The sequence below is a fragment of the Arvicanthis niloticus genome, chromosome 6 (assembly GCF_011762505.2).
Source record: "Arvicanthis niloticus isolate mArvNil1 chromosome 6, mArvNil1.pat.X, whole genome shotgun sequence".
Taxonomy (NCBI): Eukaryota; Metazoa; Chordata; class Mammalia; order Rodentia; family Muridae; genus Arvicanthis; species Arvicanthis niloticus.
In genome coordinates, this window is record NC_047663.1 from 60758763 (window position 1) to 60782191 (window position 23429).

Consider the following 23429-nt stretch of genomic DNA (forward strand, 5'->3'; position numbering starts at 1 on the left):
CCCCCACTGCTTCTCAGGCTCAGAGTCCAGCAGTTGGCAAGAGCTCTCTAACCATTTCTTCATTCTGTTGCCTGCTATTCTGCCTTGTGGGTTAATTATTCTGGATTACAGCAATATTACCGAGTCTCTGAGACTACTTGGTGGGCATGTACTAATAGTTTGACTAAATGTGCCTCTTCTGATGCCTTTCAAACTAAGTAGATAGGTTGACCAGGATCTAGAGGTATTATTCAGTTTCTAAATTTAAACAACAGTTCGATTCCTTTGTAAAAATGGTCCCACACAATTGGAGAGGCTTAGATTTCTACTATGGTTTTTAAAAAGTTATGTATGGCTTTGAGAGAAACCTGTTGCTTTTATGCTAAAAGATTAGGAGTGACTAGAGAAAATCTTGCCAATGTTGGGGAAATAACTGGTCCCAGTCAGTCTCCATTCTCTTGGTCTTCTGGCCATTAGCACTGGCTGGGCCTTTCATTCTCATTCTGACTGCTTCTGAAACAGGATGAGTCCATGATCTGACTCATTCACTATATTCCCACTGGGAATATAACAGGGCCCCAGACTTTAGCAGGCTCCCAGATCTTACTTAGCACAACTAACTCCATGTTAGAAGTGCCATTCAGGCTGTAAAACTCAGCATGTAGACAATACCATCTGTCAAAACCAAAACAAAGACCTAATCCATCAAGGTCCATATTGTTCTGGGAAAGTTTCAAAATGTACTAACCTTGTTTTTTAGCTTCTGTAGTTCTCCATCTGGCTAATTGTTCTTGTTAACTGAAGTATATCAACCTAGAACATGGATTTTGTGCTTAAAAGCTCCACCCTGAGAAAGGCTGAGGGCTACACTGGGATCCTGAACATGCAGTGTATGTAGTTGCAAGCCAGCTAATAAAGACTTTCTGTTGGCTTCCATGTCTGAGCATTTTTCTCTGGCAAATATCCCATAACAACACTGGCAATATTTTATACATTTTGAGTTTTGCATCATGAGGGAGTAGGAATACCAAGAATAAAAAGGCTAGACATTCAGCTTCTCTTCTTTGTGGTAATGAGCCAGAGAGGTGACTACTAATTACCATACTTGGAAGAACAGAGGAGTGAATCTCAGCTCTTGTTTTTTTGGTTCTTGTTTTGTTTGTAATTTAAAGATTTATAGCTAGGGCTTGGTGGTGCATGCCTTTAGCCCCAGCATCTGGGAGGCAGAGGCAGGCAGATTTCTGAGTTCGAGGCCAGCCTGGTCTACAGAGTGACTTTCAGAACAGCCAGGACTACACAGAGAAACTCTGCCTTGAAAATCAAAACAAATCAGATTTCCTTATTTTTATTTTATGTGCATTGGTGCTTTATTGTTGCAGGGTATTTGCAGTAAAGTCAGTTTGTAGAAAGAAGCACCCATGTTTGAAAGTGATGTCTAATTGAGTGACAGACAATGTGAAGAATCAGAGAAAGATTTAACAGAATAGGATATGTCCAACTCTCATAAGAACAGAAAGAAAAGAGAGAGTACTTAAGAGAGAATAGCACAGAGAGAGAAAAGGAAAAGGAGGAGGCAGTTTTCCTGGGACAGTTATAGAGAGACAGGTTGCAGAGAGAGAACAAGCTAGACACAGGTGAAGTCAGAACAAGCCAGAGAATGAGAAGGAACCACAAGATTAGAACGTATTGTCAGAGTTACGCTTTACCTCTATGTATATGAAGGTGCCAAATCCCTTGGAATTGGAGCTACAGACAGTTGTGAGTTGCCATGTGAGTGCTGGGAATTGAACCAAGGACCTCTGGAAGAGCAGTCAGTGCTCTTAAATGCTGAGCCATCTCTCCAGGCCTGTGGGGTTTTGTTTTTATTTTTATTATTTAAATCTTTTTTTTTATTAGGGGCTTGAGAGATGGTTCAGTGGATAAGAGCACTTGTTGCTCTTTCAGAGGGCCAAGGTTCTGTTCCCTGAACCCTTGTGCTGGTTCACAGCCAACCATAACTCCAGTTCTAGAAGATTTAACACTCTCTGCCTGCCTCTGCCTCTGCCTCTGCTTCCTGACAGCTGGGACTAAAGGCTGCACTACTTACCACCTCCTGACTTAAAAAAAGATTTTTAAAAAATTTTTTTTTTCTTTTCTTTTTTTATTTTTTTCTTTAATGACTGGAGAGACAGCCGTGGGTGCTGGGAACCAAACTCATATTTTTGGTTGTTAGCCTAGGCTTTAACGGCTGAGCCATTTCTCCAGCCTGTTAATCTTATTATTTTAAATTAACGTTGTTACTAAAACAATATATTTTTATATTTTATGTACATGTGGCAATATATAATATACATTTAAAGATTTATTTTATTTATGTGTACAAGTGTTTGCCTGCATGTATGTGTGTACCACATGCATGCATTGGCCACAAATGTCAGAAGTGTGCATCACAGGCCCTGGAGCTGAAGGTATTAATGATTATGAGCCACCCATGTGGGCACTCAGGACCTCTGCAAATGTAACACATGTTCCTAACCACTGAGCCATCTCTCCAGCTCCGTGGCAATATGGTTTGCTTCATTAGTTTTTACTAGTGTGTGTAATGCAGATTGAATGCAAACTCTTGTATAGGCTAAGCAGGCTCTCTAACACTGAGCCAAACAGCCAGCCTCGTTTTAATTTTTGAGACAGCCAGATGGTCTGAATCTTGGTATTTTGTCAGGTTGCCCCCTATCTCACGATCCCTCTGCCAAAGCCTGTGGAGTTCTGGTCATGCCACCGTGACTAACCCCAGCTGGGTTTTTGTTTGTCTTGTTTGTTTGCTTATTTATTTATTTATTTATTTGAGATAGAGATTACTGTGGGCTACACTAGGGCCCTAGCTATCATTCTTTCCTTTTTAAAAAAGATCGATTTATGTCAGACATAAAAGGTGGCGGCACATACCTTTAATCCTAGAACTCTTAGAGACTTTTAAGTTAGTTGCTGGGAATTGAACCCGAGCCATGCTCTATCCCTAACCCTATCCACGTCTTCTGGATCAGAAAAACACGCGTACAGTCAGCAATAAAGCTCAAAAGTCCCAGGTCCCAAGGTGAGGGACAGCCCAATCCCCACCTCCTCCTCCTTCCCACCCCCTCCATTTAAGAGCTATTCCTCTCCCCCCCCCCGCCCCCCCCCCCCCGTCAGATTTTGCCCAAGTTTCTGCTCTGTGCTACTGCCAATTGCGCCTGGGCAAGGGGCGGGGCCAGGCTGCGCAGCGCACAGCCTAGTGGAGCTCCGGCTTCAGCGCGCCAAGTTTGGGTTTCCCCCGGACGTGGTGTGTCACGTGGTGTTGAGGCTGGTTCCCAGAGCACGTGCTGGGCTGTTAGGACAGCCCGCTGTGGGGTTCCAGCTGGTGCTGGTGCTCTGGTCACTTTCCGCGCGCTCTCCAGGAACTCGGCGATCCACCTGCCTCTGCCTCCCTAGTGCTGGGATTTAAAGGCGTCCGCCATCACAACGGGTTTAGTCCTTTTAGTAAAGGCGAAGAGGACCAGGCGTTTAAGGCCAGCTTCCGCTATCAAGTGAACTGAAAGCCTTCCTGCATCAAGGGTTGAGACATTCTCACAAAATCCACGCTTCTAATACAAGGTATGTAATTTCTAATCTTTGCGGTTGTTTTTGTTTGTTTGTTTGTTTGTTTGAGGTGTGAGTGTCATGTAGCACATGCTGTCCTCGAACCTGCTGTGTAGCCAAGGATGACCTTGAACTTCTGGTTGTCCCGCCTCCACCTCACCAGTGAGAGCTATCACTCTTGGTTTATGTGTGCTGGGGATGGAACCCCTTGGTTTAATACATGTTAATGAAGCTCCTGAGGTTTGTCTCTAGGTCTGTAATCACTGCTTTTGATTTGGTAGCAATACCCTGGTATCTTCAGTGCGTTACCCTATCTAGGAGACAGGTTGGCTTGTGACGTTCTTACTTAGCCCAGTGCCTCTATTTCAAGGTCTGGAAGTTAGGTGACCTTTGGTTAGCTGAAGCAAGCACAAATGTGTTTCCTTGAGCCAGGCAGTTGCTGGACCAGAAACACCAGGTTCCCTACAGAAGACATTTTAAATTTCTTCCTTGGGGGAATGTTGAATGGAGGTGAATAATTGTGTTACCCAGGGTTCTGGGAAGTACCAAAAGTAAACAAGAGTTCAGATTCTGCCTCTGTTATATGACCTTAGTTAAACAAAGCAGCCCCATGGCCTTTGAGAACCTCCTCTGTAAAGCAGAGCCCAAAAATGCATGTGTCAGACAAGAAAGCCCACCATGCCTGGTCCTCATTACAATTTAATACATGAATTTGAACTTTGGCAGATCTATAGATAGTAATAAGAAAATGCTGTTTGTTTTCCCCAAAGTTAGCTTAATAATGATAATTCGACAGCCAGGGCTCTGCAGAGAGACCCTGTCTTGAAAACCAAAATAAACAAAAGTATATAGTCTGAAGGTCTTCTTACTCTAAGAGTGCCCTAAGTAGGCCAGGAGTGGTAGCACACGCAGAAAGATCTCTGAGTTCAAGGCCAGCCTGGTCTACATAGAAAAACCCTGTCTAAAAACAAAAATAATGCCCTAAACTGGACCTTGTTGTGTATGTCTTTAATCCCACCCAGCAGACAAAGAGGTAGAACTAGGCTGATCTCTGAGTTCAGTGCCAGCATAGTGAATATCAGGACAGTTATATCTGGAGACCTTGTTTCAAAAAAAAAAAAAGAAAGAAAGAAAAGAAAAGAAAGACTATTAAATGCCCGAAGCTAGGACTGGGAATGCAGCTTGGTTGGTAGAAAGCTTGCCTGGCATGCAGGGAGCTGGGTTCAGGCCAGCCTCACATAAAACTAAATGTGCTGAGGCATGCCTATAAGCTGAGGACTACAGATGTGGGTGGGTCAAAAATTTCAGGCCCTTCTCTGCTGCATAGTGAGTTCTGTGCCAGCCTGAGCTACATGAAATCTTATCTTTAAAAAAAAAAAATTAAGATACACTAAAGATTCTTGAGCTCCTTGAGTTAGGGGGTCTCACAGACAAGCCTAATGGCCTGAGTTTACCCTATTACCTACTTGGTGAATCAACTTCAGGAGAGAACTGAAACCTGAAGGACTTTTTACTCCTGTGTGCTGTACATGTGCCTACAGTGCCCAAGGTAAACAAGTGGGATGGTGACAGGTTTTGTTTTGTTAAAGATTTTCAACTTTTTTTTTTTTGGAGTTCAGAGAAAACCAGTTTTAGTACATTATTTCAGGAAGGAAATAGTTTAGTTTATAGTTTATTAGTTTAGTAAGGGGATGTACTACTGTGATCCAACATAGTGGTAAAAACAGGGTGGGAACCAAGCAATCCCATACTCTGCAGGCTGAGGCAGGCCAGTCTTTGAGTTTAAGGCCAGCTTGGTCTGTAGAGCTGGATAGCCAGGACTGTTACACAAAGAAACTGGGTCTCCAAAACCAAACCAAACCAAACAAAAGCCCCACAAGGTGAGAATCTCCCAGGAGAGGAGTGAGTGACACTGGGTTGAATGATCCTGAATGATGGCCCTCTGAAGAGGATTCCAAGTGGACCTTAGCTCTTTGATGGTTAGGAGATGTTCTTTTCACATTAACTACGTCCTTTTTAACCTTCAGCCCTTCATGTTTTCTGAAAATTTCGCCCTTTAGGATTTCAGGAGCAGAGGTCCAAGCCTGACTCTGTGGACTCTAGTTCCCACTTGTCAAGGGCTCAGACAGTGCTGTGATTGCCTGGGTTCTGATCTTGAGGGAAAGAAGCTCAAGGGGTGGCCAGAGAGGCCCAAGGTATTTGGCATGATATCTGACGTCATTTAAAAAAAATATATATTAAAGACAGGTTTATTGGGAAGCTGCTCTTGGGTGAGTTCACTGGCCCCTAAGATTGAGGCTGGGGGAGTCCCCATGGGGGCACAGGGTGGGGGGTGGAGAAAGAGAAAGGGCACACATGCAGAGCAAGCAGAGAAGAAGGAGAGGCATCTGAAGTCATTGTAAACATGTCCTTCCTAGGATGCTGCTGCTGGGCTTGCAGAAACACATTTCAGTGTTTGGTGCTGTGCCTAATGATTTCATGCTTGTGTTAAAATAACAAATACTCTGCAAGTCCTAACTAGAGATTTTCTGTCTAAAGATGATAATACTTCCTTTGTCTACCTCTTCCAGAGAGCAGAGGAACCCTACTGTTTGGGAATATTTGCATTGTTTGCCCCTTGGTTTTGTCTGTCCTGGTGCAGTGTGCCCTCTTTTGTGATTGGCCGCTTTCTACTGGGTGTCCTTGTGGTCTCCTGTCCAGGTCACCTCTTACCTGCAGCACTTAGTTCTTCACCAGTTTTTGGCCTTAGATACTCAGTATGGGTCTCTGCCTTCTCCACCACAGACTAATGTTGAATATGTAGACCAAGAGGAAGCCCTTTAAAGGCAGGGCTCCAACTGGGTTTGCTGACCACAGCACCGAAAAGTAGTAGCTGTGGACAGTCCTTAAGTACTTGTCCTGTAACTAAAGTTTATACACGTCAACAGAAGAGGACAGGTGGGCTGCCAGCCACTGAGTGAAGGAAGAGATGGGAATGCAGTGGGGGTATCTGTTTTGTTCTAGTTTGCTTTGTTTTGTTTTAGAGGTAGGGTTTATTTGTAGTCCAGGCTGTCCTTGAACTCTTTGTGGACCAGGATGGCCTTAAACTCAAAGATCCATCTGCATCTGCTTCCTGAATTCTGGAATTCAAGGCTTGGCCACTGTTCCTGGACTGAGTGCAGTGTTTTTATTTTATATTTGTTTATTTTATGTGTCTGGCTGTTTTACACAACTGGTGTCCAATGCCTAGTCAGGAGTTTCTTACAGCAAAACCTCATGTGTGATTCCACGGAGTCTGAGAGAAATGGGTCCAGATGGGGTGAAGACTGCAGGACTTAGTTGGAAATGCTTGCTGCATATGGTGGAGCATGCCCATAATTCTAGCGCTTAGGAGGTAGGAGAAAAAGGAGCAGTACAGGTTCTGTCTAGCGACATGCCAACCTGAACCATGAGAGAAAAATATACCTGTAAAATGCTGCTTTTGGGCATCTTGGAAGGAGTTCCCCAGTTGTTCTCTGTTAATTGATGTGTCTACCCAGAAAAATCTGAGAAGTTAGTAAGCATGGAATGTTAGCTCCACCAGCGGAATTGATTTAAGCAAACAGTCTGATTGATCATCTAGACTTAGTACTTCTTCCAGTATAGCTGTGCTGAGGTAACTGGAAGATTAGAAGAGACCATTGTTTAATTGGGAGTACCAAGTTCAGTATAGAAATACTAAGAAGGCCTTAGGAGGAGGAGGCTTTAGGGTAAGCAGCTTTGGGATGGGGGTGGGGCAGGGAGGGGGCCAGGTCTGAAGTCCAAAGATCTGTTAGGAACTCCAAGTGACTTTGAGGGATTTATTCGCCTGTTTACAAAAAAAAAAAAAAAAAAAAAAAAAAAAAAAAAAAAAAAAAAAAAAAAAAAAGTGTGTCAGCTGATATTCAGGAGAGACTTGCTGGAGTTGATGTTGAAATCCATGTGTACTTTACCCTTATTGTAGACAACTCTGAACCAGTGTAATGGCAGAAAGGGATCCTGCCCTGTGGGCTTCTCATGAGAAGATGTTGACACAGCCCCTCAAGGACAGCGATGCTGAGGTGAGACCTGTGGTACCTTCACATGTTGCATGTTTGGCTTTTACATGGGAAGCCCTGTTTTGATCACTGTGGGGTTTTGTTGTTATTTTTGAGGGAGTTTGTTCTGTTTTGTGTTGTCTTTTGTTTTTGTGCTTTCGGGTGGAACCCAGGGCCTCACATCTGTAGGCAGATCCCCGTCTCTGAATTGGTCCATGCGATCCTGAGTTAACTTGACAGCCTCATGGAGTGATGGATCAGAGCTGGGGTGGAGCGAGGTAGTAGGTAGAGCATTTGTCCAGTGTGTGTAGACGCCTAGTTCCATCTCCAGCGCCACCAGAGTCTGCCAGTCCTCTGGGGATTAACGTAGGTATTTCTGAGTTCAGAACACAGTGCTAAGTGCTCTAAAGGGAAATAGGAGGGTTGGCCCATTATGTTGCACAAGAACAAAACAGACCTGCTTGTATGCCTAGAAGCATCCTGATTTTATAATTGTTTTGTTGATATATTATTCACTCACACAGTTCAGCAGCAGCTTCACCATATAATGTTCCTCAATTTGTGCTGTGGTTATGTTCTAATAAACTCACGTAAATTGAAAATGGGCCAAACTGCACTGAATATACCTCAGCTGCCACATACTCTGGCTCGGCAGTGTAGAGCATGGTAGTCTGAGCATTTCAAAGTCAGGGGCTCACTAGACACTGTGGCTCGTTGCCCCTGCCAGTGTCAGAAGAGAGGGTCACACTCTCTAGCTGGGAAAAGAGACCAATTCAAATCTTGAAGTGGTTTCTTTCTACTCAGTGCTTGCCTCTTAAGCTGGGGAATTATATGTCCAGTGGCATCTGTACTCACGGGAAAGTGAGTCCATAAGCAGTTCCCCATTCTCTAAGTTTTCCAGCCCTGGCAACCACTGGAGTTTCTGCTTCGCTGTATTTGCTAAAACATATTTTGGAATAAGATTCACAGAGGTAAGAACTTGGTAAAATGTAAGGATAGAATTATATTTTTAATTAAAGGTAAGGGAGTAGTGCCCATGCCTTTCATGCTGGCAGAGGCAGGTGAATTTGAGGCTAGCCTGGTCTACATAGTAAATTCCAGAACAGCCAAGACACATAATGAAAACTAGGTATGATAATAATTCGATGTGTTTTGCTATTTGAAGATGACCTTGGACCTCTGGTCATCCTGCCTTCACTCCTAGGTGTTAGACTTGTACCAGCAGGTCCTGTTTGTTTGTTTTATATATGTGAGTACAATGTCACTCTCTTCAGACCCACCAGAAGAGGACATTAGATCCCATTAGAGATGGTTGTGAGCCACCATGTGGTTGCTGGGAGTTGAACTCAGGACCTCTGGAAGAGTAGTCAGTACTCTGCTTCTCCAGCCTCTGTTTATTTTGTTTATAGTTTTGTTGTTGTTTTTCTTCTTAAACTCTGTATTGCCAAAGGTGACTTTGAGACTTCTGATCCTCCTCCATCCACAGCGATGAGAGCTGAGATTGCAGGCATGTGTCACCCTGCCCAATTTGTTGATGCTGAGGATGAAACCCAGGGCATTATGAATGTTAGGTAAGCTTACTCTAGCCACTGAGCCTCCCTCTACCCCATGTCTGTTTTCTTCTGATAAGGTTTACAGCATCATAAAAAAGGAGAGCAACCGGCAGAGGGTTGGATTGGAGCTGATCGCCTCGGAGAACTTTGCCAGCAGAGCCGTGTTGGAGGCCCTAGGATCTTGCTTAAATAACAAATACTCTGAGGGGTATCCGGGCCAAAGGTGAGTGGGCGTTCTTAAAGTCCTGCTCCACCCCCTTTGTTTTTATTTGTTGAAACTGGTCTCTATGTGGTTCAGACTCACCTTGAATTTACTGCATAGCCCAGGGCTGACCATGAACTTGGCAGAAATAGCTTCATTATTTATTGTAAATAGTTTTACTGTGTTAGAATTAAGATGTTTCCTTTTTATTTAGACAAAGGGGGAAATGTTATAGTATATTTGATCACACTGAACCTCAAGTTTGTGTTATTTACTGGAAAAACCTGTTTCTAGTTTTGTGGCTCTCAGCCCTAGCCCACACTTTTGACCCAAGAGCTTTCTGCTTATTGTAAAACAGGATTAAATAAGTCAAACACAGGTCAAGAAGCAGAGCAAGCAGCTAGTTGACAGGGAGTGAACATAGGAAAAAAACAGAACGAGAGGAAGTGAGGATGGACTGAGGGGGGCACAGGAAGTAGAAGGGGTGGACATTGAGTCTGAGAGGGTTTCTGAGCCATCATGGAGAGAGCTTTCTTTTGAGACCTCGGCTGAGGAAGAAGGTCAGCTAGGTGCTCTCTCTGCCTCTCTGAGCTTGCAGGCTTTCACCCCAGCATCTGGCTCCTGAGTCTTCACTGGTAAAATCAAGCAACTGAGTTTTGTTAAAAGCAAAAGCAATAACCAGACTATCTAGCTATCCATTTATTTATTTACTATAGCCATCATCAGGCTATCTATTTATTTATTTATAACAGTTGCCATCAGGCAAAGAAAATAGAGTTTGACAGTGTTTTGTACATGTATGCATTTGTTCCATATGGAACAAATATGGAAATGGGCAAAAAGGGTCCTTCAAAGTATACCGTGCATTCTGTTCTGAGCTCTTCTTGTTTCTTTCCTCCCTTCCTCTTTCTCTTTAGACAGGGTTTGTGTGTCTAGTTTCAGGTGGCCTGGAACTCCTGTTTCTGCTTTCTAAGTTCTGGGATTAAAGGTGTGCACCACCAGGCCTGGCCTTACTACTGATACTTTGCTGGAATCTCACAGCAACCTTAGAGCAGGACCCACTTTCCCTCAGTATTCTCTGCCTAACCTTGGTTATCTTTAGCCTCTGCTAGGCACAGAGATTGGGCCCAAGGTGGATGTGGACCACGCTTCTCTTCACAGGTATTATGGTGGGACTGAGTTCATTGATGAGCTGGAGACGCTGTGTCAGAAGCGTGCATTACAGACCTACCGTCTGGATCCTCAGTGCTGGGGTGTCAATGTCCAGCCTTATTCAGGTGACTGCCACATCTACATAGACCTTGGGTAGCTCCTTAGGCCTGGTTCTAGGATGTTACAGTCACCAAGTCAAGTTCTACAAAAGGTTTCTCGTAAATAACAGAAACAAGCCAGGGGAATGTGTGTGTCTGTCTGCATTGTGCTTGGGTTACTTAGCTCTGCACTCTCCTTCCAAGTAGCACTCTGCCCTAGAGTTTACTATCAGTGGGACTGGGACAAGGTTACTTTCTAAAGCTCAGGAAAATCATGGTGATAGCTGCCTCGTAGCCAAGCTGCTGGATGCCACTTTGTGTCTCGTGGGTGGAAATACTCATGACTTCTCTGTTTCAGGCTCCCCTGCAAACTTTGCTGTGTATACTGCCCTGGTAGAGCCCCATGGGCGGATCATGGGCTTGGACCTGCCAGATGGTGGCCATCTGACACATGGCTTCATGACAGACAAGAAGAAAATCTCGGCCACCTCTATCTTCTTTGAATCTATGCCTTATAAGGTAGGTGTGTGTGTGTGTGTGTGTGTGTGTGTAGATGTGTAGATGTGTAGATGTGTAGGGGCTCGGGGGCTCTTCTGTATTAACAGATGAACAAACCCATGCATATAAGGATTTGGGGGTGTAGCTTAGCACTGTATGCATGAGGTATTCACCTACCTGTAATCCCAGGCCTTAGAAGGTTCAAATGTTGAAGCCCACTTGGAGGGACAGAAAGGCCTGTCTAAAAGAAGGGAAGAAAGATAGATTTGAGACCTCCCCTGACATGATGACACATGCTTGCCGTCCTAACACTTGGAGGCCAAGGCAGGAGCATCATGAGTTTTGAGGCTGAGGCTACGTGTTTCAGGTCAGTGAGACTTTGAGTTAAAAAAAATATTAAAACCAGAAAGACGCAAGGGCTCCTATGCAGCACCGTGACCAGCTGGGACCAGCTGGGAGCTGAAGCTCTCTGATTGCTGCTGAGGATCTCAGTTCGGTTCTCAGCACTCACCTAGTGGCTTAGCACTGTCTGTGACCCCAGTTCCAGGGAATCCCAAACCCGACCTCTACTAGTACCAGGCACGCATATAGTGCACAAACATACATGCAGGGAAAACACTCAGACACATGCAGTAAGTAAATCCTAAAAACAACTAAGTGACTGGGTAGAAGAAGGAGACATGCATATTTCCTGTTGTTTGGCCGTGTGTTCTTCCTGCTGGCCCTCTTTCTGTTACTTGTTGTTTAACAGGTGTGCCACCATGAAATGGGTGGCAGTGAGTCTTTGTACTCAGTTAAATATTATCAGTTAAATATTAGGTACAATTCTCTTTTAAGAAATTTGAGAGTGGGCAAGATGACTAAGCAGGAAAATGTGCTTGCCGCCAAGCCTGATGACCTGAATTCAAACCCTAGGACTCACCTGGTAAAATGAAAGAACCAACTTCTGCACTTGGGAGGCAGAGGCAGGTGGATTTCTGAGTTCGAGGCCAGCCTGGTCTACAAAGTGAGTTCCAGGAGAGCCAGGACTACACAGAGAAACCCTGTCTCGAAAAACCAAAAAAAAAAAAAAAAAAAGAACCAACTTCTGTAAGTTGCTCTCTGACCTCTGCATGTATACCATGGTACTCAGGTCCCCCTTCCCACCCCCCGCCACCCCCACCCCCGAGACAGGGTTTCTCTGTGTAGTCCTGGCTGTCCTAGAACTCACTCTGTAGACCAGGCTGGCCTCTGCCTCCCCAGTGCTGGGATTAAAGGCGTGGGCCACCACTGCCCGGCTTTTTTTTTTTTTTAATTAAGATTTAAGGGTCTCTATTATGTATGCAGTCTAGATGTCCTGGTACTTGCTTTGTAAACCAGGCTGGACCTAGAATTCAGATCCACTTCCCTCTGCCTCCCGAGTGCAGGATTAAACTCTGTGCCACCAAGCCCAGCTTGGAAACTAGATTCTTAAACCTGGGACAACAGCAATTAAGTACGGCTTCTTTGGTCTTACACTGGAGCATAAAAGCTGATTTGCACTGTGAGGATAGTGAAAAAATAGTTTTATGGAGTAACTACTGGCATCTTCTCTGTAGCCTCTGATGAGATGTTGGTCAGCTTCATGCTGTCTTTACTCCATGAAGCCCATTCCTGAGCTTCAGTGCCCAGTTTTTCTCAAGTGCTGGACTTGCTGCAGCACTTTGGCCATGCTAGCCTCTGTGGAGGCCATGCTAGCCCCTGGGGTGGCCTGCTATGTGTGGACACGAGCTGACTTGGGTCCGGTAGTCACAAGCCCTTTGTGGCCAGACTCTCTCTGCCAGCAGCTCATCTGGGTGGTCTTCTGTCTACTGTTCTCAGACCGTCTGTCTCTCACCTCAGCCCCTGACCATCTCCACTGGGCCAGGTGTTTCTTTTTCTGAAGCGTGCACCTCTGAAGAGAGCTCTGAGAGCAACATTAACCTCTGTTACTCCATTTCTAGCTCATGCCTCATACCTGCTTCCATTCTCTTCTGAAAATGGAGACTCCCTCCCTCTCTTTGATTCCCCTCTGTTTGGTGGCCTCTGCACTGCCCTGCCAGAAGAAGCTTGCTAGCCTCCAAATGCTGCTGGGTGGTTTGTCTTTGTTAGTGGGTGTTTGTTTTAAGGTAGATTTTTAATTTATGTGTATGAGAATTTTCCTGAATGAATGAATGAATGAATGAATGTATGTATGTATGTATATCATGTGTGTATCTGGTGCTTGGAGATCTCAGAAGAGGGCATCAGATTGACTGGAATTAGAATTATGGTTGTGTTAATCTGTGTGGGTGTTGTGAACCAAACCTGGGTCCTCTCAAGAACAGCAGGTGCCCTTACTTTTGGAGCCATTTCTCCAGCCTGTTTTTTTTTTTTTTTTTTTTTTTTTAATTTCCTTTTTTTCTTTTTCTTCCCCCCAACAGCCCCCACCCCCAGACAAGGGTTCTCTGTATAGCCCAGGCTGTCCTGGAACTCACTCTGTAGACCAGGCTGGCCTCAAACTCAGAGATCGGCCTGCCTCTGTAGACCAGGCTGGCCTCGAACTCAGAGATTGGCCTGCCTCTGCCTCCCAAGTGCTGGGATTAACGGTGTGTGCCACCACTGCCTGGCCCTCCAGCCTGTTTTTGTTTTTTTTGATTAGTCGGTGTCTCAAGCTGCAGCCCAGGCTGACTTTGAACTCCTGCCTCAGCCTACTTAGTAGCTTAGATTACAGGCTTGTGCAAACAGGCTTGGCTGTATCTTTTTTATTTTCCTAGGCCTTTTGTTCTGTAACATGGGGCAGTGCCCAGGGCTAAGGCTCCCCTTTATCCTGAGGCCCCTCTGAGGGCTCCCAAGTCTGTGTGCTATTTGGCCCTATATGTCCTTGGACAGGCTGAACACAGTGCCTTGTCTCAGGTCCCAGTCTGAGTCGTGGCTGATTAAAGGTCTCAGGTGGCTGGACAGGGGACACTGTTTGGCCAGAGGAAGCAGCCATACCTGTGTCTTGATCCCAACAGGTGTACCCAGACACTGGGTACATCAACTATGACCAGCTGGAGGAGAATGCTGGCCTCTTCCACCCGAAGCTGATCATTGCAGGTGAGCTGCCAGTGGGAAGCGGCCAGGTTCCTGGGCAGGGAGGGCCTCTGCCTCCTACACGAAAGGACATAAAGATGCCCGATCCTTTGGCTCACCGTGGAGAGCTCTGGACATTAGCTTGAGACATACTCTGTCCTTTTAAGACTTGAGTTGTAGGATGCTATTCTTCAAGCCAGACCTGCCATCCTTATGAGGCCAGCTCTGCCTGCTTGCCTGGCTGTGTCTTGTGTGGGGATTGGGCCTGTGGTCAGTTGACATTTGCCCTCCTAAAAGGAGGGAGCTTGAAGGGTCATCGAACCTTCTTCATCTGAGTGTCAGGCCACTTCTCCCAGTCCTCTCTGCAGTTCTGCCCTGAGTGTCTCCATGAGGGACTGGAGTATGTAGGCTGGGGAAGACCAGGGGGAGGGAGCTTTCTACATGGTGCTACGGAGAGGCCACGCTGTGAGGACTTTCCAGTGCAGCTGCATTTGCATCACCTTCACTTTTGTCACGAACCTCTCAACTTGTAAGCAAGCCCAGTTGTTGCAGTAAATCTCTGACCCAAATAAGTCCAGTCAAGGAAAACACAACTCAATATATGATTATAAACTGCAAGCCTCGATTGGGCAGATTTACCATTGCACTACTCTATTCCCCAGCTATGAGATCCCTTACAACTTGCGGTTTTTCTAGGCCATGTTCTTCTCCTCCTCTGGTGTCCTTCCTCCACCTCTGGGTCCTCTGTCGCCTCCATAGTCTCTCTCCCTTGACTTCCTCTTCTGACTCCTCCCCTAAGCCTTTTTCTCCACCTCCCCTCCTACTGCCCAATCACTGGCTCTAGCCTTTATTTTATAAATTTAATTGGACAGAAGGTTCACAAGATTCACTCCTCCTCCGCTGGGGCTATCCACAACACCCAGTGTGCTCATTGGTTTCCCAGGGTGAACTTGTACTTGTTTTACTGGGACCATTTGGGGGGAAGGCTGACAGTGTTCCCATCCCTATCAAGAAAGAAATTTTAACAACAGCCACCAACAGTGTTTAGTGGGTCAGTGGATCACACCTTTTCTTAACATGTTTAGAAACACATAGGTGGTTTTGTTCTGTTCAATTGGTTGATTGTTTTAAGACTGGCCTCTGCCATCCAAGTGCAGGGACTAAAGGTATACACCACCACACTCAGCTCAGGGATGGTTTTGAGGCACAATGCACATCTGTTCTCAAAGATAGGGAGGTCTCCTTGCAGATATGCACACTGAGAGATGGCTGCCCTGGACATCTTTGACACTACCATATCATCTCCCGTCTCAGGGACCAGCTGCTACTCCCGGAACCTGGACTACGCACGTCTGCGAAAGATTGCGGATGACAATGGGGCATATCTCATGGCAGATATGGCACATATCAGTGGGCTTGTGGCAGCTGGTGTGGTGCCCTCCCCCTTTGAACACTGCCATGTAGTGACTACTACAACCCACAAGACCCTGAGAGGCTGCCGTGCTGGTATGATATTCTACAGAAAGGGTAAGTTCCCCCACGCTGGGACAGATAGTGTAGCCTCACATTTCCTATGTAGAAGAAACGGAAAACTCTAAACTGTACTTCTGGGAAAGATCAGGGCTCTGGCCTTGGAAGAGCTCCTCAGGAGGGAGTAGCGGTGTGTTCTGAAGGAAGCCCCAAGTCCCCAGCTCTGGACACAGTATTGTGACAGGAGGAAGGTCAGGGAGCCAAGAGGCTCCAGAATGTTTTGATGAACTTGTTATGATATAGTATATTTGTCACAGAGAAGGATTTGTTAAAAAACTTTTATTATTGGTGGGGGTACTTGCATGCCACAGTTTGTGTAGATCAGAGGAAACTTTTGAGACTTGGTTCTCTCTTCCTACCACAGGGTCCAGGGATTGAGTTATAAAATATTAATACAGGAGATGTGGTATGGTGGTACACATCTGTAAATCCATCACATGGAAGGCAGAAGCAGGAGACAGCTGCAAGTTAAGGGGTAGCCTGATCTACATAGTAAGTTCTAGGCTAGCCAGAGCTATATAGTTAGACTATTTCATGCATAAAACAAATACACATATAACCTCTGCATGGTTTCCTCATTTAGTGAGCTATTTCTCTTTCCAATACCTTACACCTTAGCTCCTGCATATAGTTCCCTTATTCTGGAGCTACCACATTGGTGAAAGTCATGTCCATAGTCAGGTGGTTATGTAGCCCATAGCCTTGAAGAAACTGGAACTAGTACTCCAGTGTGACTTAGCATAGGAGGATCTTATTACCTCACCCCACCCCACCCTAGTGAGGACACTTCCCAGTCAGGTGCCTTCTTACTCTCCTGGGTTCTGTGCCTCTGAGGACTTTTGTGCAGTTGTTGGTGTGCAGTTGTTTGCTTGTTTTGTTTTTTTGGAACGGGGTCTCATTCCGTAACACAAACAACCCCCCTGTGTCGCCCTCTCAAGTGATCAGATTATAGATGAGAGCCACAGACTGTCCCTGGGTTGGTATTTCTGAGTCAATAGCTATTTTGCCTGCCAAGGAGACCTTTGGTATGTCTGCTGTGTGCAGGGGGATTTGTTGATCTTCAGTCAGCCAGGGCAGATCTGACCTCTTCTGTTGCATGTCATCTTAGGCCACCTTGGTTCCTGACCTCTAAAGCAGAGAGTGTCTCAGGAGCTCCCATGCCTCCACACTGCCCTTTTGGGGGTTCGGTGTACACAAAGCACTTCCATAGCAGTTCCTTGGCCTCTGAGAAACTCTGGGTCAGCAGCACTTCCATTCACTGGGCATTATCCTTACTGTCACTGTTAACGTCGTTGTGAGCCGTCTTCTGAGCATCACTGCCTCATGCTGTCCTTTTAGCCTTTTTTTTTTTTTTTTTTTTTTTTTTTTTTTTTTTTTTTTTTTTTTTTTTTTTTGGATAAAGTGGAGGGTTTGACCTTTTCAGGACTATTTCTCCTTTCAGTTTTGAGACCTCATAATAATAGCCATGTGTTATTAAGAAAAGATGTCATCAGAAGAAACTGTTGGGGCATTGAAATAGCTCAGTGGGTAGAGACACTTCCACACAAGTCCCCACGACCTGGAATGGAAAAGGGGACCAAGCATGGTGATGTACACCTTTAATTCTAGCATTTGTGAGGCATAGGCAGGCTTTATGGTTGAAGCCATATTTATGGTTGAAGCCAACCTGGTCTATGTAGCGTGTTCCATGATAGCCAGAGATGCAAAGCAAGACAGTGTTGGCAAGTGTACAACTGAAACCAGCAGTCCATCTAGTCATCCATCTGTAGGAGCCCTTTGGTCTGGCATTGTAAACAGCTCTCCTCAGAACCAGAATGGCTGAGGTGTGACTGACTTCCTATATCAATTTGGCTGTGAGTCGTAAGAAACTTGTCAGTCTGCTAACATTCTAGTTTCTTTACCAGGTGTGCGCAGTGTGGATCCCAAGACTGGCAAAGAGACTTTCTATGAACTGGAGTCCCTCATCAACTCTGCTGTGTTCCCAGGCCTACAGGGGGGTCCTCACAACCATGCCATTGCTGGTAACGTCACCAGGTCTATTGTAGACCCTTTTGGTTGCACCCTAGCCATCCCAGCCCCAGGAATTCCATCTTGCCTTTCCTTCAAAAGATGTTCCTGGACTTTCATGCTAGAGAATGAACTTAGGTGACAGTGTCTGTATAGGAGATAACATAGGAAAAAGGGAGGTGGTACAAAGTGGTTCAAGGTGAGAACAGAAGTGTCTGTTCCACTCAGGTGGAACCATAAGCAGACCTGCAGTAGGGAAGATATCTGAAAGAAAAATATGGCTGCAGTGAAGAAAAATAGGGACCAACGCTACAGGAGGAGCTGCTTCCCTTCTGTGGTGGCTCCCATATGACCCTTGCATCTTGAACTCTGGATACAATGGTAACTCCTGGGTTCCAAGGGAGCCCTATTGTAATTCTATTTGAATTGCTTATAGATACCTGTAACAGAGTTATCTTGCTGTCATCTGGCAGTGATTGGCACTGAGGACAAGGTGGGTGTCTCAGGCAAGACATCGGTGTGAACACTGAGATTGGAAAAAGCAGCCAGTGCTCTTAACTGTGGAGCCATCACCTCTTCCAGAGGACCTGGTTCACTTGCCAGCATCCATAGGGTGTTCACAACCATCTGTAACTCCAATTCCAGGGAATCCAATACCCTCTTCTGGTCTCTACAGGCATCAGGCATGCAAAGTGATGCATAGACATCTAGGAAAGCCAATCAATCACCCATATACATTAAAGCAGGTGGGGACTCATAGCACATGCCTGAAATCCCAGCATTAGAGAGGGAAAGGCAGCAATAGGGAGGATCTCAAAACTAGTGAGTTTGATACCAGTTTAACTCAACACAGCACAGTAGTGTAGAGAGGATGTATGGAGTATGGCACTTTGTGGGTCCTGGGCAGATTTTCAGACTATCTACTGTGCTTGTATGCTTAGCTTTCATAGTTCTTGCTACCCAAGGTCTATGCTGGGCTTGCTGGTACCCAAGCACCAATGTGTTTCCACAGGCAGACAAGAGGCTCCATACTGGGGCTCGAGTACATGGAATTTCATGGTGCTCTGATTCTTGTGCCTTGTAGTCAAACAGCTCCCAGGAGTCATTACAAGGGTGTCAAGTACCTAAGTAGTGAGGGGAAAGCACGCCATCCCTCCTGTGGAGTACAGCTCAGAATGCTGTGTAATGTAACTACAGAAGACACTGACTTTGTTCATACAAAGAATCATTTTCATATATGAAGCATTAAAAAAGACTAAAATCCATTCTTGTGGTAATCAGATTACCACTGGGCTTCCATTCCTAGAGATAAGATTACCTCCAAAGCAGTCCTTAGGGAGTGATTTCGGTGAGGTCTGCAAGGGTGGCAGGGTAGTTATAGGTCTAGAGCAAGGACTATGGGGGTGTAGCCCAATCCATGATCCTGTGTTCTATCCCTAGCACTATAAAGAAGAAAAAGACTGAAGAAAATAATTGGGCACTTTGTGTGTGTGTGTGTGTGTGTGTGTGTGTGTGTAGTTTACAGACTCTACGCTTCTTAAAAACAAGACTTACTCCTGAGTCACAACCTGTTTTTAAATCTGTCTCTTTAATCAGGTGTTGCTGTGGCCCTGAAGCAAGCCATGACTACAGAATTCAAAATCTACCAGCTCCAGGTGTTGGCCAACTGCAGGGCTCTGTCTGATGCACTCACAGAGCTAGGCTACAAAATAGTCACAGGTATAATGCACATAGTGCTGGATTGTACTTCTCTGTTGGGTGGATATACGGAAGTCTTGACTCTTGGTTCATCTGGTCAGAATCACAATGCAATGACTCTGGCCACTGCAGATAGCATATCTCCAGCTATATCTCTAGCATATTTCCCTTCTATATACCTTAGTAGCTGCCATTTGACACCCAACATGGATACTGCATATTCTGGGAACAGCTGAGGCTCACATAAGAGATGTCAGGTTACAGCTGTCACTGATTTGTAGACAGAGGCAGCATCCATCCCTCCATTTTGAACATCCCTCTCATCATCCATGAGGCCAGTGTACTCCCAGGTTCTTGCCAAGCATTGAGTATAAAATTTAAATCTCACACCTTGTGAGATACCAATCATTTTTCTTACATACAAGCCCAAGATTCCAGAACGTTAGTTGATAGAAGCCATTCAGCAAATATATGGACTTAGCTGTGCAAAACTAGGCTGCAGACTTTGAAAACATTCTTATAGCACAGCCTGCAGATGAAGTGAGAAGTGGTCTTCCAAGGCCACACCATGGTTTAATGAAAGTTCAAAGTGGGACTGGAGAGGTGGCTCAGAGGTTAAGAACACTGCTCTTCCAAAGGTCCTGGATTCCCAGGACCACATGGTGGCTCACAAGCATCTATGAGATCTGGTACCCTCTTCTGATGTGTAAGCACACATGCAGACAGAACGTTGTATACATAATAAATTAAATAAATAAATCTTTTTTAAAAAGTTCAAAGTGGAAGGAACTAGAGGCTCAAACTTGTTTATGACTTGGGGCTATGTCAGAGCATTCTGTGACCATCTGTTAGTCTGTTATTACAGACATGTGTCTGTAATAAGTGCCTGAATGCTTGGCTTACACGGACAGAGTGGCTTACTTTTGGAGTATCTGTCCTGTTCACAGTTGATTAACCCAATTAACCCCTTTGCTTTTGGGCAGTATATCATGGTAGGAGCTTGTGGTAGAGCACAGCTGTTTAGCTCACAGTCAGGCTACAAGAAAGAGAAAAAGGGGCTGAGACCTCAGTCTTCCAGTGACTTAAAGACCTACTAAGTCTGTTCTTGGCTTGGGAGGAGGATTTCATTTTGAACCAGGATTTCATTATATAGCCCTGGCTGGCCTCTAATTTCTGAATACTGGGTATGATCCAGGCACGTACCACCATGCCCAACATCAGGCCCACCTCTCATAGGTCTGTCACCTTGTGATAATGCGAGAATAGACCATGAGTTTTTAGGGAGCAATGAAGATTTGAATATTAGCACTCTCTGTGTCACTAATACACGCTGAGCATCTGTTTCAAATCTGAGGCTTTGCACGCAAGCCAAAGGTCTAAAACGTTTTAGAATTTTTGTTTAGGGATGCTCAACCAATAAGGTCTAGCAATGTTCTAAAATGTGAAAGAAAAAAACCCTCAAATCTCAAACACTGCTGCTGGTCTCAGCATTCTTTTTTAATTTATGTATTTTATGTATATGAGTGCTCTATTTGCATGTATGCTTACATGACAGTAGAGGGCATCACACTCCGTTATAGATGGTTGTGATCCACCATGTTTGGAACAAAAGCACAGAACCTTCTGAACATGTTGGTCATTACTTCATCTGCATGATTAACTGAATCCGGACTCAACTACTCTGGTGCCAGCCATTTAAAAGGAGCTCTTTTTGTTGTTTTGTTGTTTGAGGCAAAGTCTCACTATGTAGTCTTGACTGGCCTGAAACTCCCAGCTGGCCTCAAATAAGAGCCGTCTGCCTCTGCCTCCGCCTCCCGAGTGCCAGGATTGATTAAAAGCTTGTGATACCAATGCCTATCCCTGAAGGAGCCTCTTAAAATTGGCTTCACAAGGGCTTGGGAATGTGGCTCAGTGGTAGAACATTTACCTAGAGTCATTTGTTAACAGAATATAGAAACTGAGTGCTTTTCAGCCTTTGTGGGCCTGTCATATCTTGGTGCGGGCAGTCTGAGCTACAGAAGCTACTGGGTGCTTCACAGCCCTTTGTATAATCAATCCTTCTGTCATGTATAAAGAGCGCCTCTCCTCTTCCAAGTTAGATCTGGAACATGTCTGCTGACCTCTCTTCATAGCAGCAGGTTCTTTCCTTGTGTGTCAACCTCTAGTATTCCATTCTGTCCAACTCTTTTCAGGTGGCTCTGATAATCACTTGATCCTAATAGATCTGCGTTCTAAGGGTACTGATGGTGGAAGGGCTGAAAAGGTACTAGAAGCCTGTTCCATTGCCTGCAACAAGAATACCTGCCCAGGTGAGACTCTTCCATGCTTTTCCCTTCCACAATCATCCTATCTGCATTTCTTTCAGCCACTGTTACAGTTGATGAAAGTATTCAGCTTAGGAGACAGACAGACCATAGTGGGGAAGAGCAGAAAAGAAAAGGCTAATTCGGTGTCACTGCTGGTAAAAGGCAGGGACTCTTTAAAACCAAGTAGCATTTCTTTTATCAGGCCCTGACAGATGTTAGGACTCTGGAAGGACCCAGGGCCACTCCACAAAGAACTTTCTCATAGGTTAATACAGTGGCCCATAAACTTCTTTATCCTCAGATCTTAGTTTTTAAGTCAGTTGCCTCCTTGGTAGATCAAGCTGGGATCCACAGACTAGGATCTGTGACCAACTTTTCTTCTAAAATACTGTGTGCATACAGTGATGTATTAGGCACAGCTCAGAGCTTTGTTCTTCTTAAAGGTGACAGGAGCGCATTACGGCCCAGTGGATTGCGACTGGGGACTCCCGCATTGACGTCCCGAGGACTTTTGGAAGAAGACTTCCAAAAAGTAGCACACTTTATCCACAGAGGTAAGAATGAGATGTTGGAAGTTCACATATCTTGCTTTTATCTATGGAGTTTCTGATGTGTTTTAGTACCTAGGACCCAGCTATTGGTCAGAGCAGGGGATAAGACAACAAAACCACTCTTGTCTACAAATCCCTCTTGTATGATGTTTATAAATAATGTCACTGCCAAGGGACACATCCCAGAATCACCTGAGGGGACCATTGACACCTATGAGTTAATGGCAGTATATATAGTGAAGGAAGTCCCACGTGACACTGTTTTTTGCACAGGGATAGAGTTAACTCTGCAGATTCAGAGCCACATGGCCGCGAGGGCCACGCTGAAAGAGTTCAAGGAGAAGCTGGCAGGGGATGAGAAGTTCCAGAGTGCTGTGGCAACTCTCCGGGAAGAAGTGGAGAATTTTGCTTCCAACTTCTCACTACCTGGCCTTCCCGACTTTTGACAGAGCTAGCACAGCCTGTGTTCACCAAGAGGGTAGTATTGTTCCTGGACCCTGTGAACTCTGTGCCCCCTTGAGGCTGTGAAGTGGACCACTGAGCTGCACCATGCTTTGGTGGGTGTTTCTGTTCACCTGTTTTCAAATATTTTGGGAACAGGTTATTAAGGACTTGAAATTTGAAACGTATTCTGTAGCCATTTGACTTCCTCACTCATGCATATGAGGCAGAGCTATTAAAGATTTCAGAATTGTCCTTTCTGCTTACTCAGTGGGTCCTGTGGCAGGTAAGCAAATGTTCAACTTCACCCTTGTATTTTCCATTCTTCCTTTTCTGTTGCCCAGATACCAGAGGAGCATTGAGTTTTCTGCTCTAAGTTTGAGGTTATAAACTAGGTAAGTGTATAAGCAAGAAGTTAGTGTTAGGGCTGGAAAGAAGGCTCTGCACTTCTGGATGCTCTTCCATAAGCCATCTGTAACTCCAGTTCCAGAGAATCAACACCCTCATCTTGGTTCTAAGGACACCAGGCACACATGAAGTATAGACATACATGCAGGCAAAATGGTGATACACAGAAAATTTTGCTTTAAAGAAAAAAATACTGTCAGCAGCTTGAAATATAATAGAAGGGCTAGGGATATCACTTACAGATAATACACATATTCCATATGAGTGCTGCCCTGGGTTCATGCCTAGGACACAAACACAACTGTACAACTGGCTGTCTCCATTGGT

General features: G+C 45.1%; 1 protein-coding gene and 1 long non-coding RNA gene across 3 annotated transcripts; one reads left to right on the top strand and one right to left on the bottom strand.

Annotated features, from left to right (window-relative positions):
* Positions 1-3340: 3340 nt before the first annotated feature.
* On the top strand, positions 3341-22949 carry Shmt1 (serine hydroxymethyltransferase 1). Of its 2 annotated transcripts, XM_034505260.2 has the most exons (13): positions 3341-3588; positions 5634-5768; positions 7535-7631; positions 9238-9383; positions 10524-10639; positions 10971-11131; positions 14104-14185; positions 15476-15688; positions 17596-17712; positions 19295-19417; positions 21589-21705; positions 22146-22256; positions 22527-22949. In XM_034505260.2, exons 3-13 carry the CDS (start codon positions 7554-7556, stop codon positions 22697-22699), a joined length of 1437 nt encoding a protein of 478 aa, XP_034361151.1. In that variant the 5' UTR covers positions 3341-3588; positions 5634-5768; positions 7535-7553; the 3' UTR covers positions 22700-22949. The 2 variants fall into 2 exon arrangements, with proteins under 2 accessions (XP_034361151.1, XP_034361152.1); XM_034505261.2 differs by lacking the exon at positions 5634-5768 and having other exon boundaries at positions 3456-3588.
* On the bottom strand, positions 9037-14934 carry LOC143442791 (uncharacterized). The gene is made up of 3 exons (XR_013111280.1): positions 14840-14934; positions 11288-11351; positions 9037-9144 (listed from the first exon to the last, which is right to left on the bottom strand). It is a non-coding gene; the product is annotated as an uncharacterized LOC143442791 (long non-coding RNA).
* Positions 22950-23429: the final 480 nt, after the last annotated feature.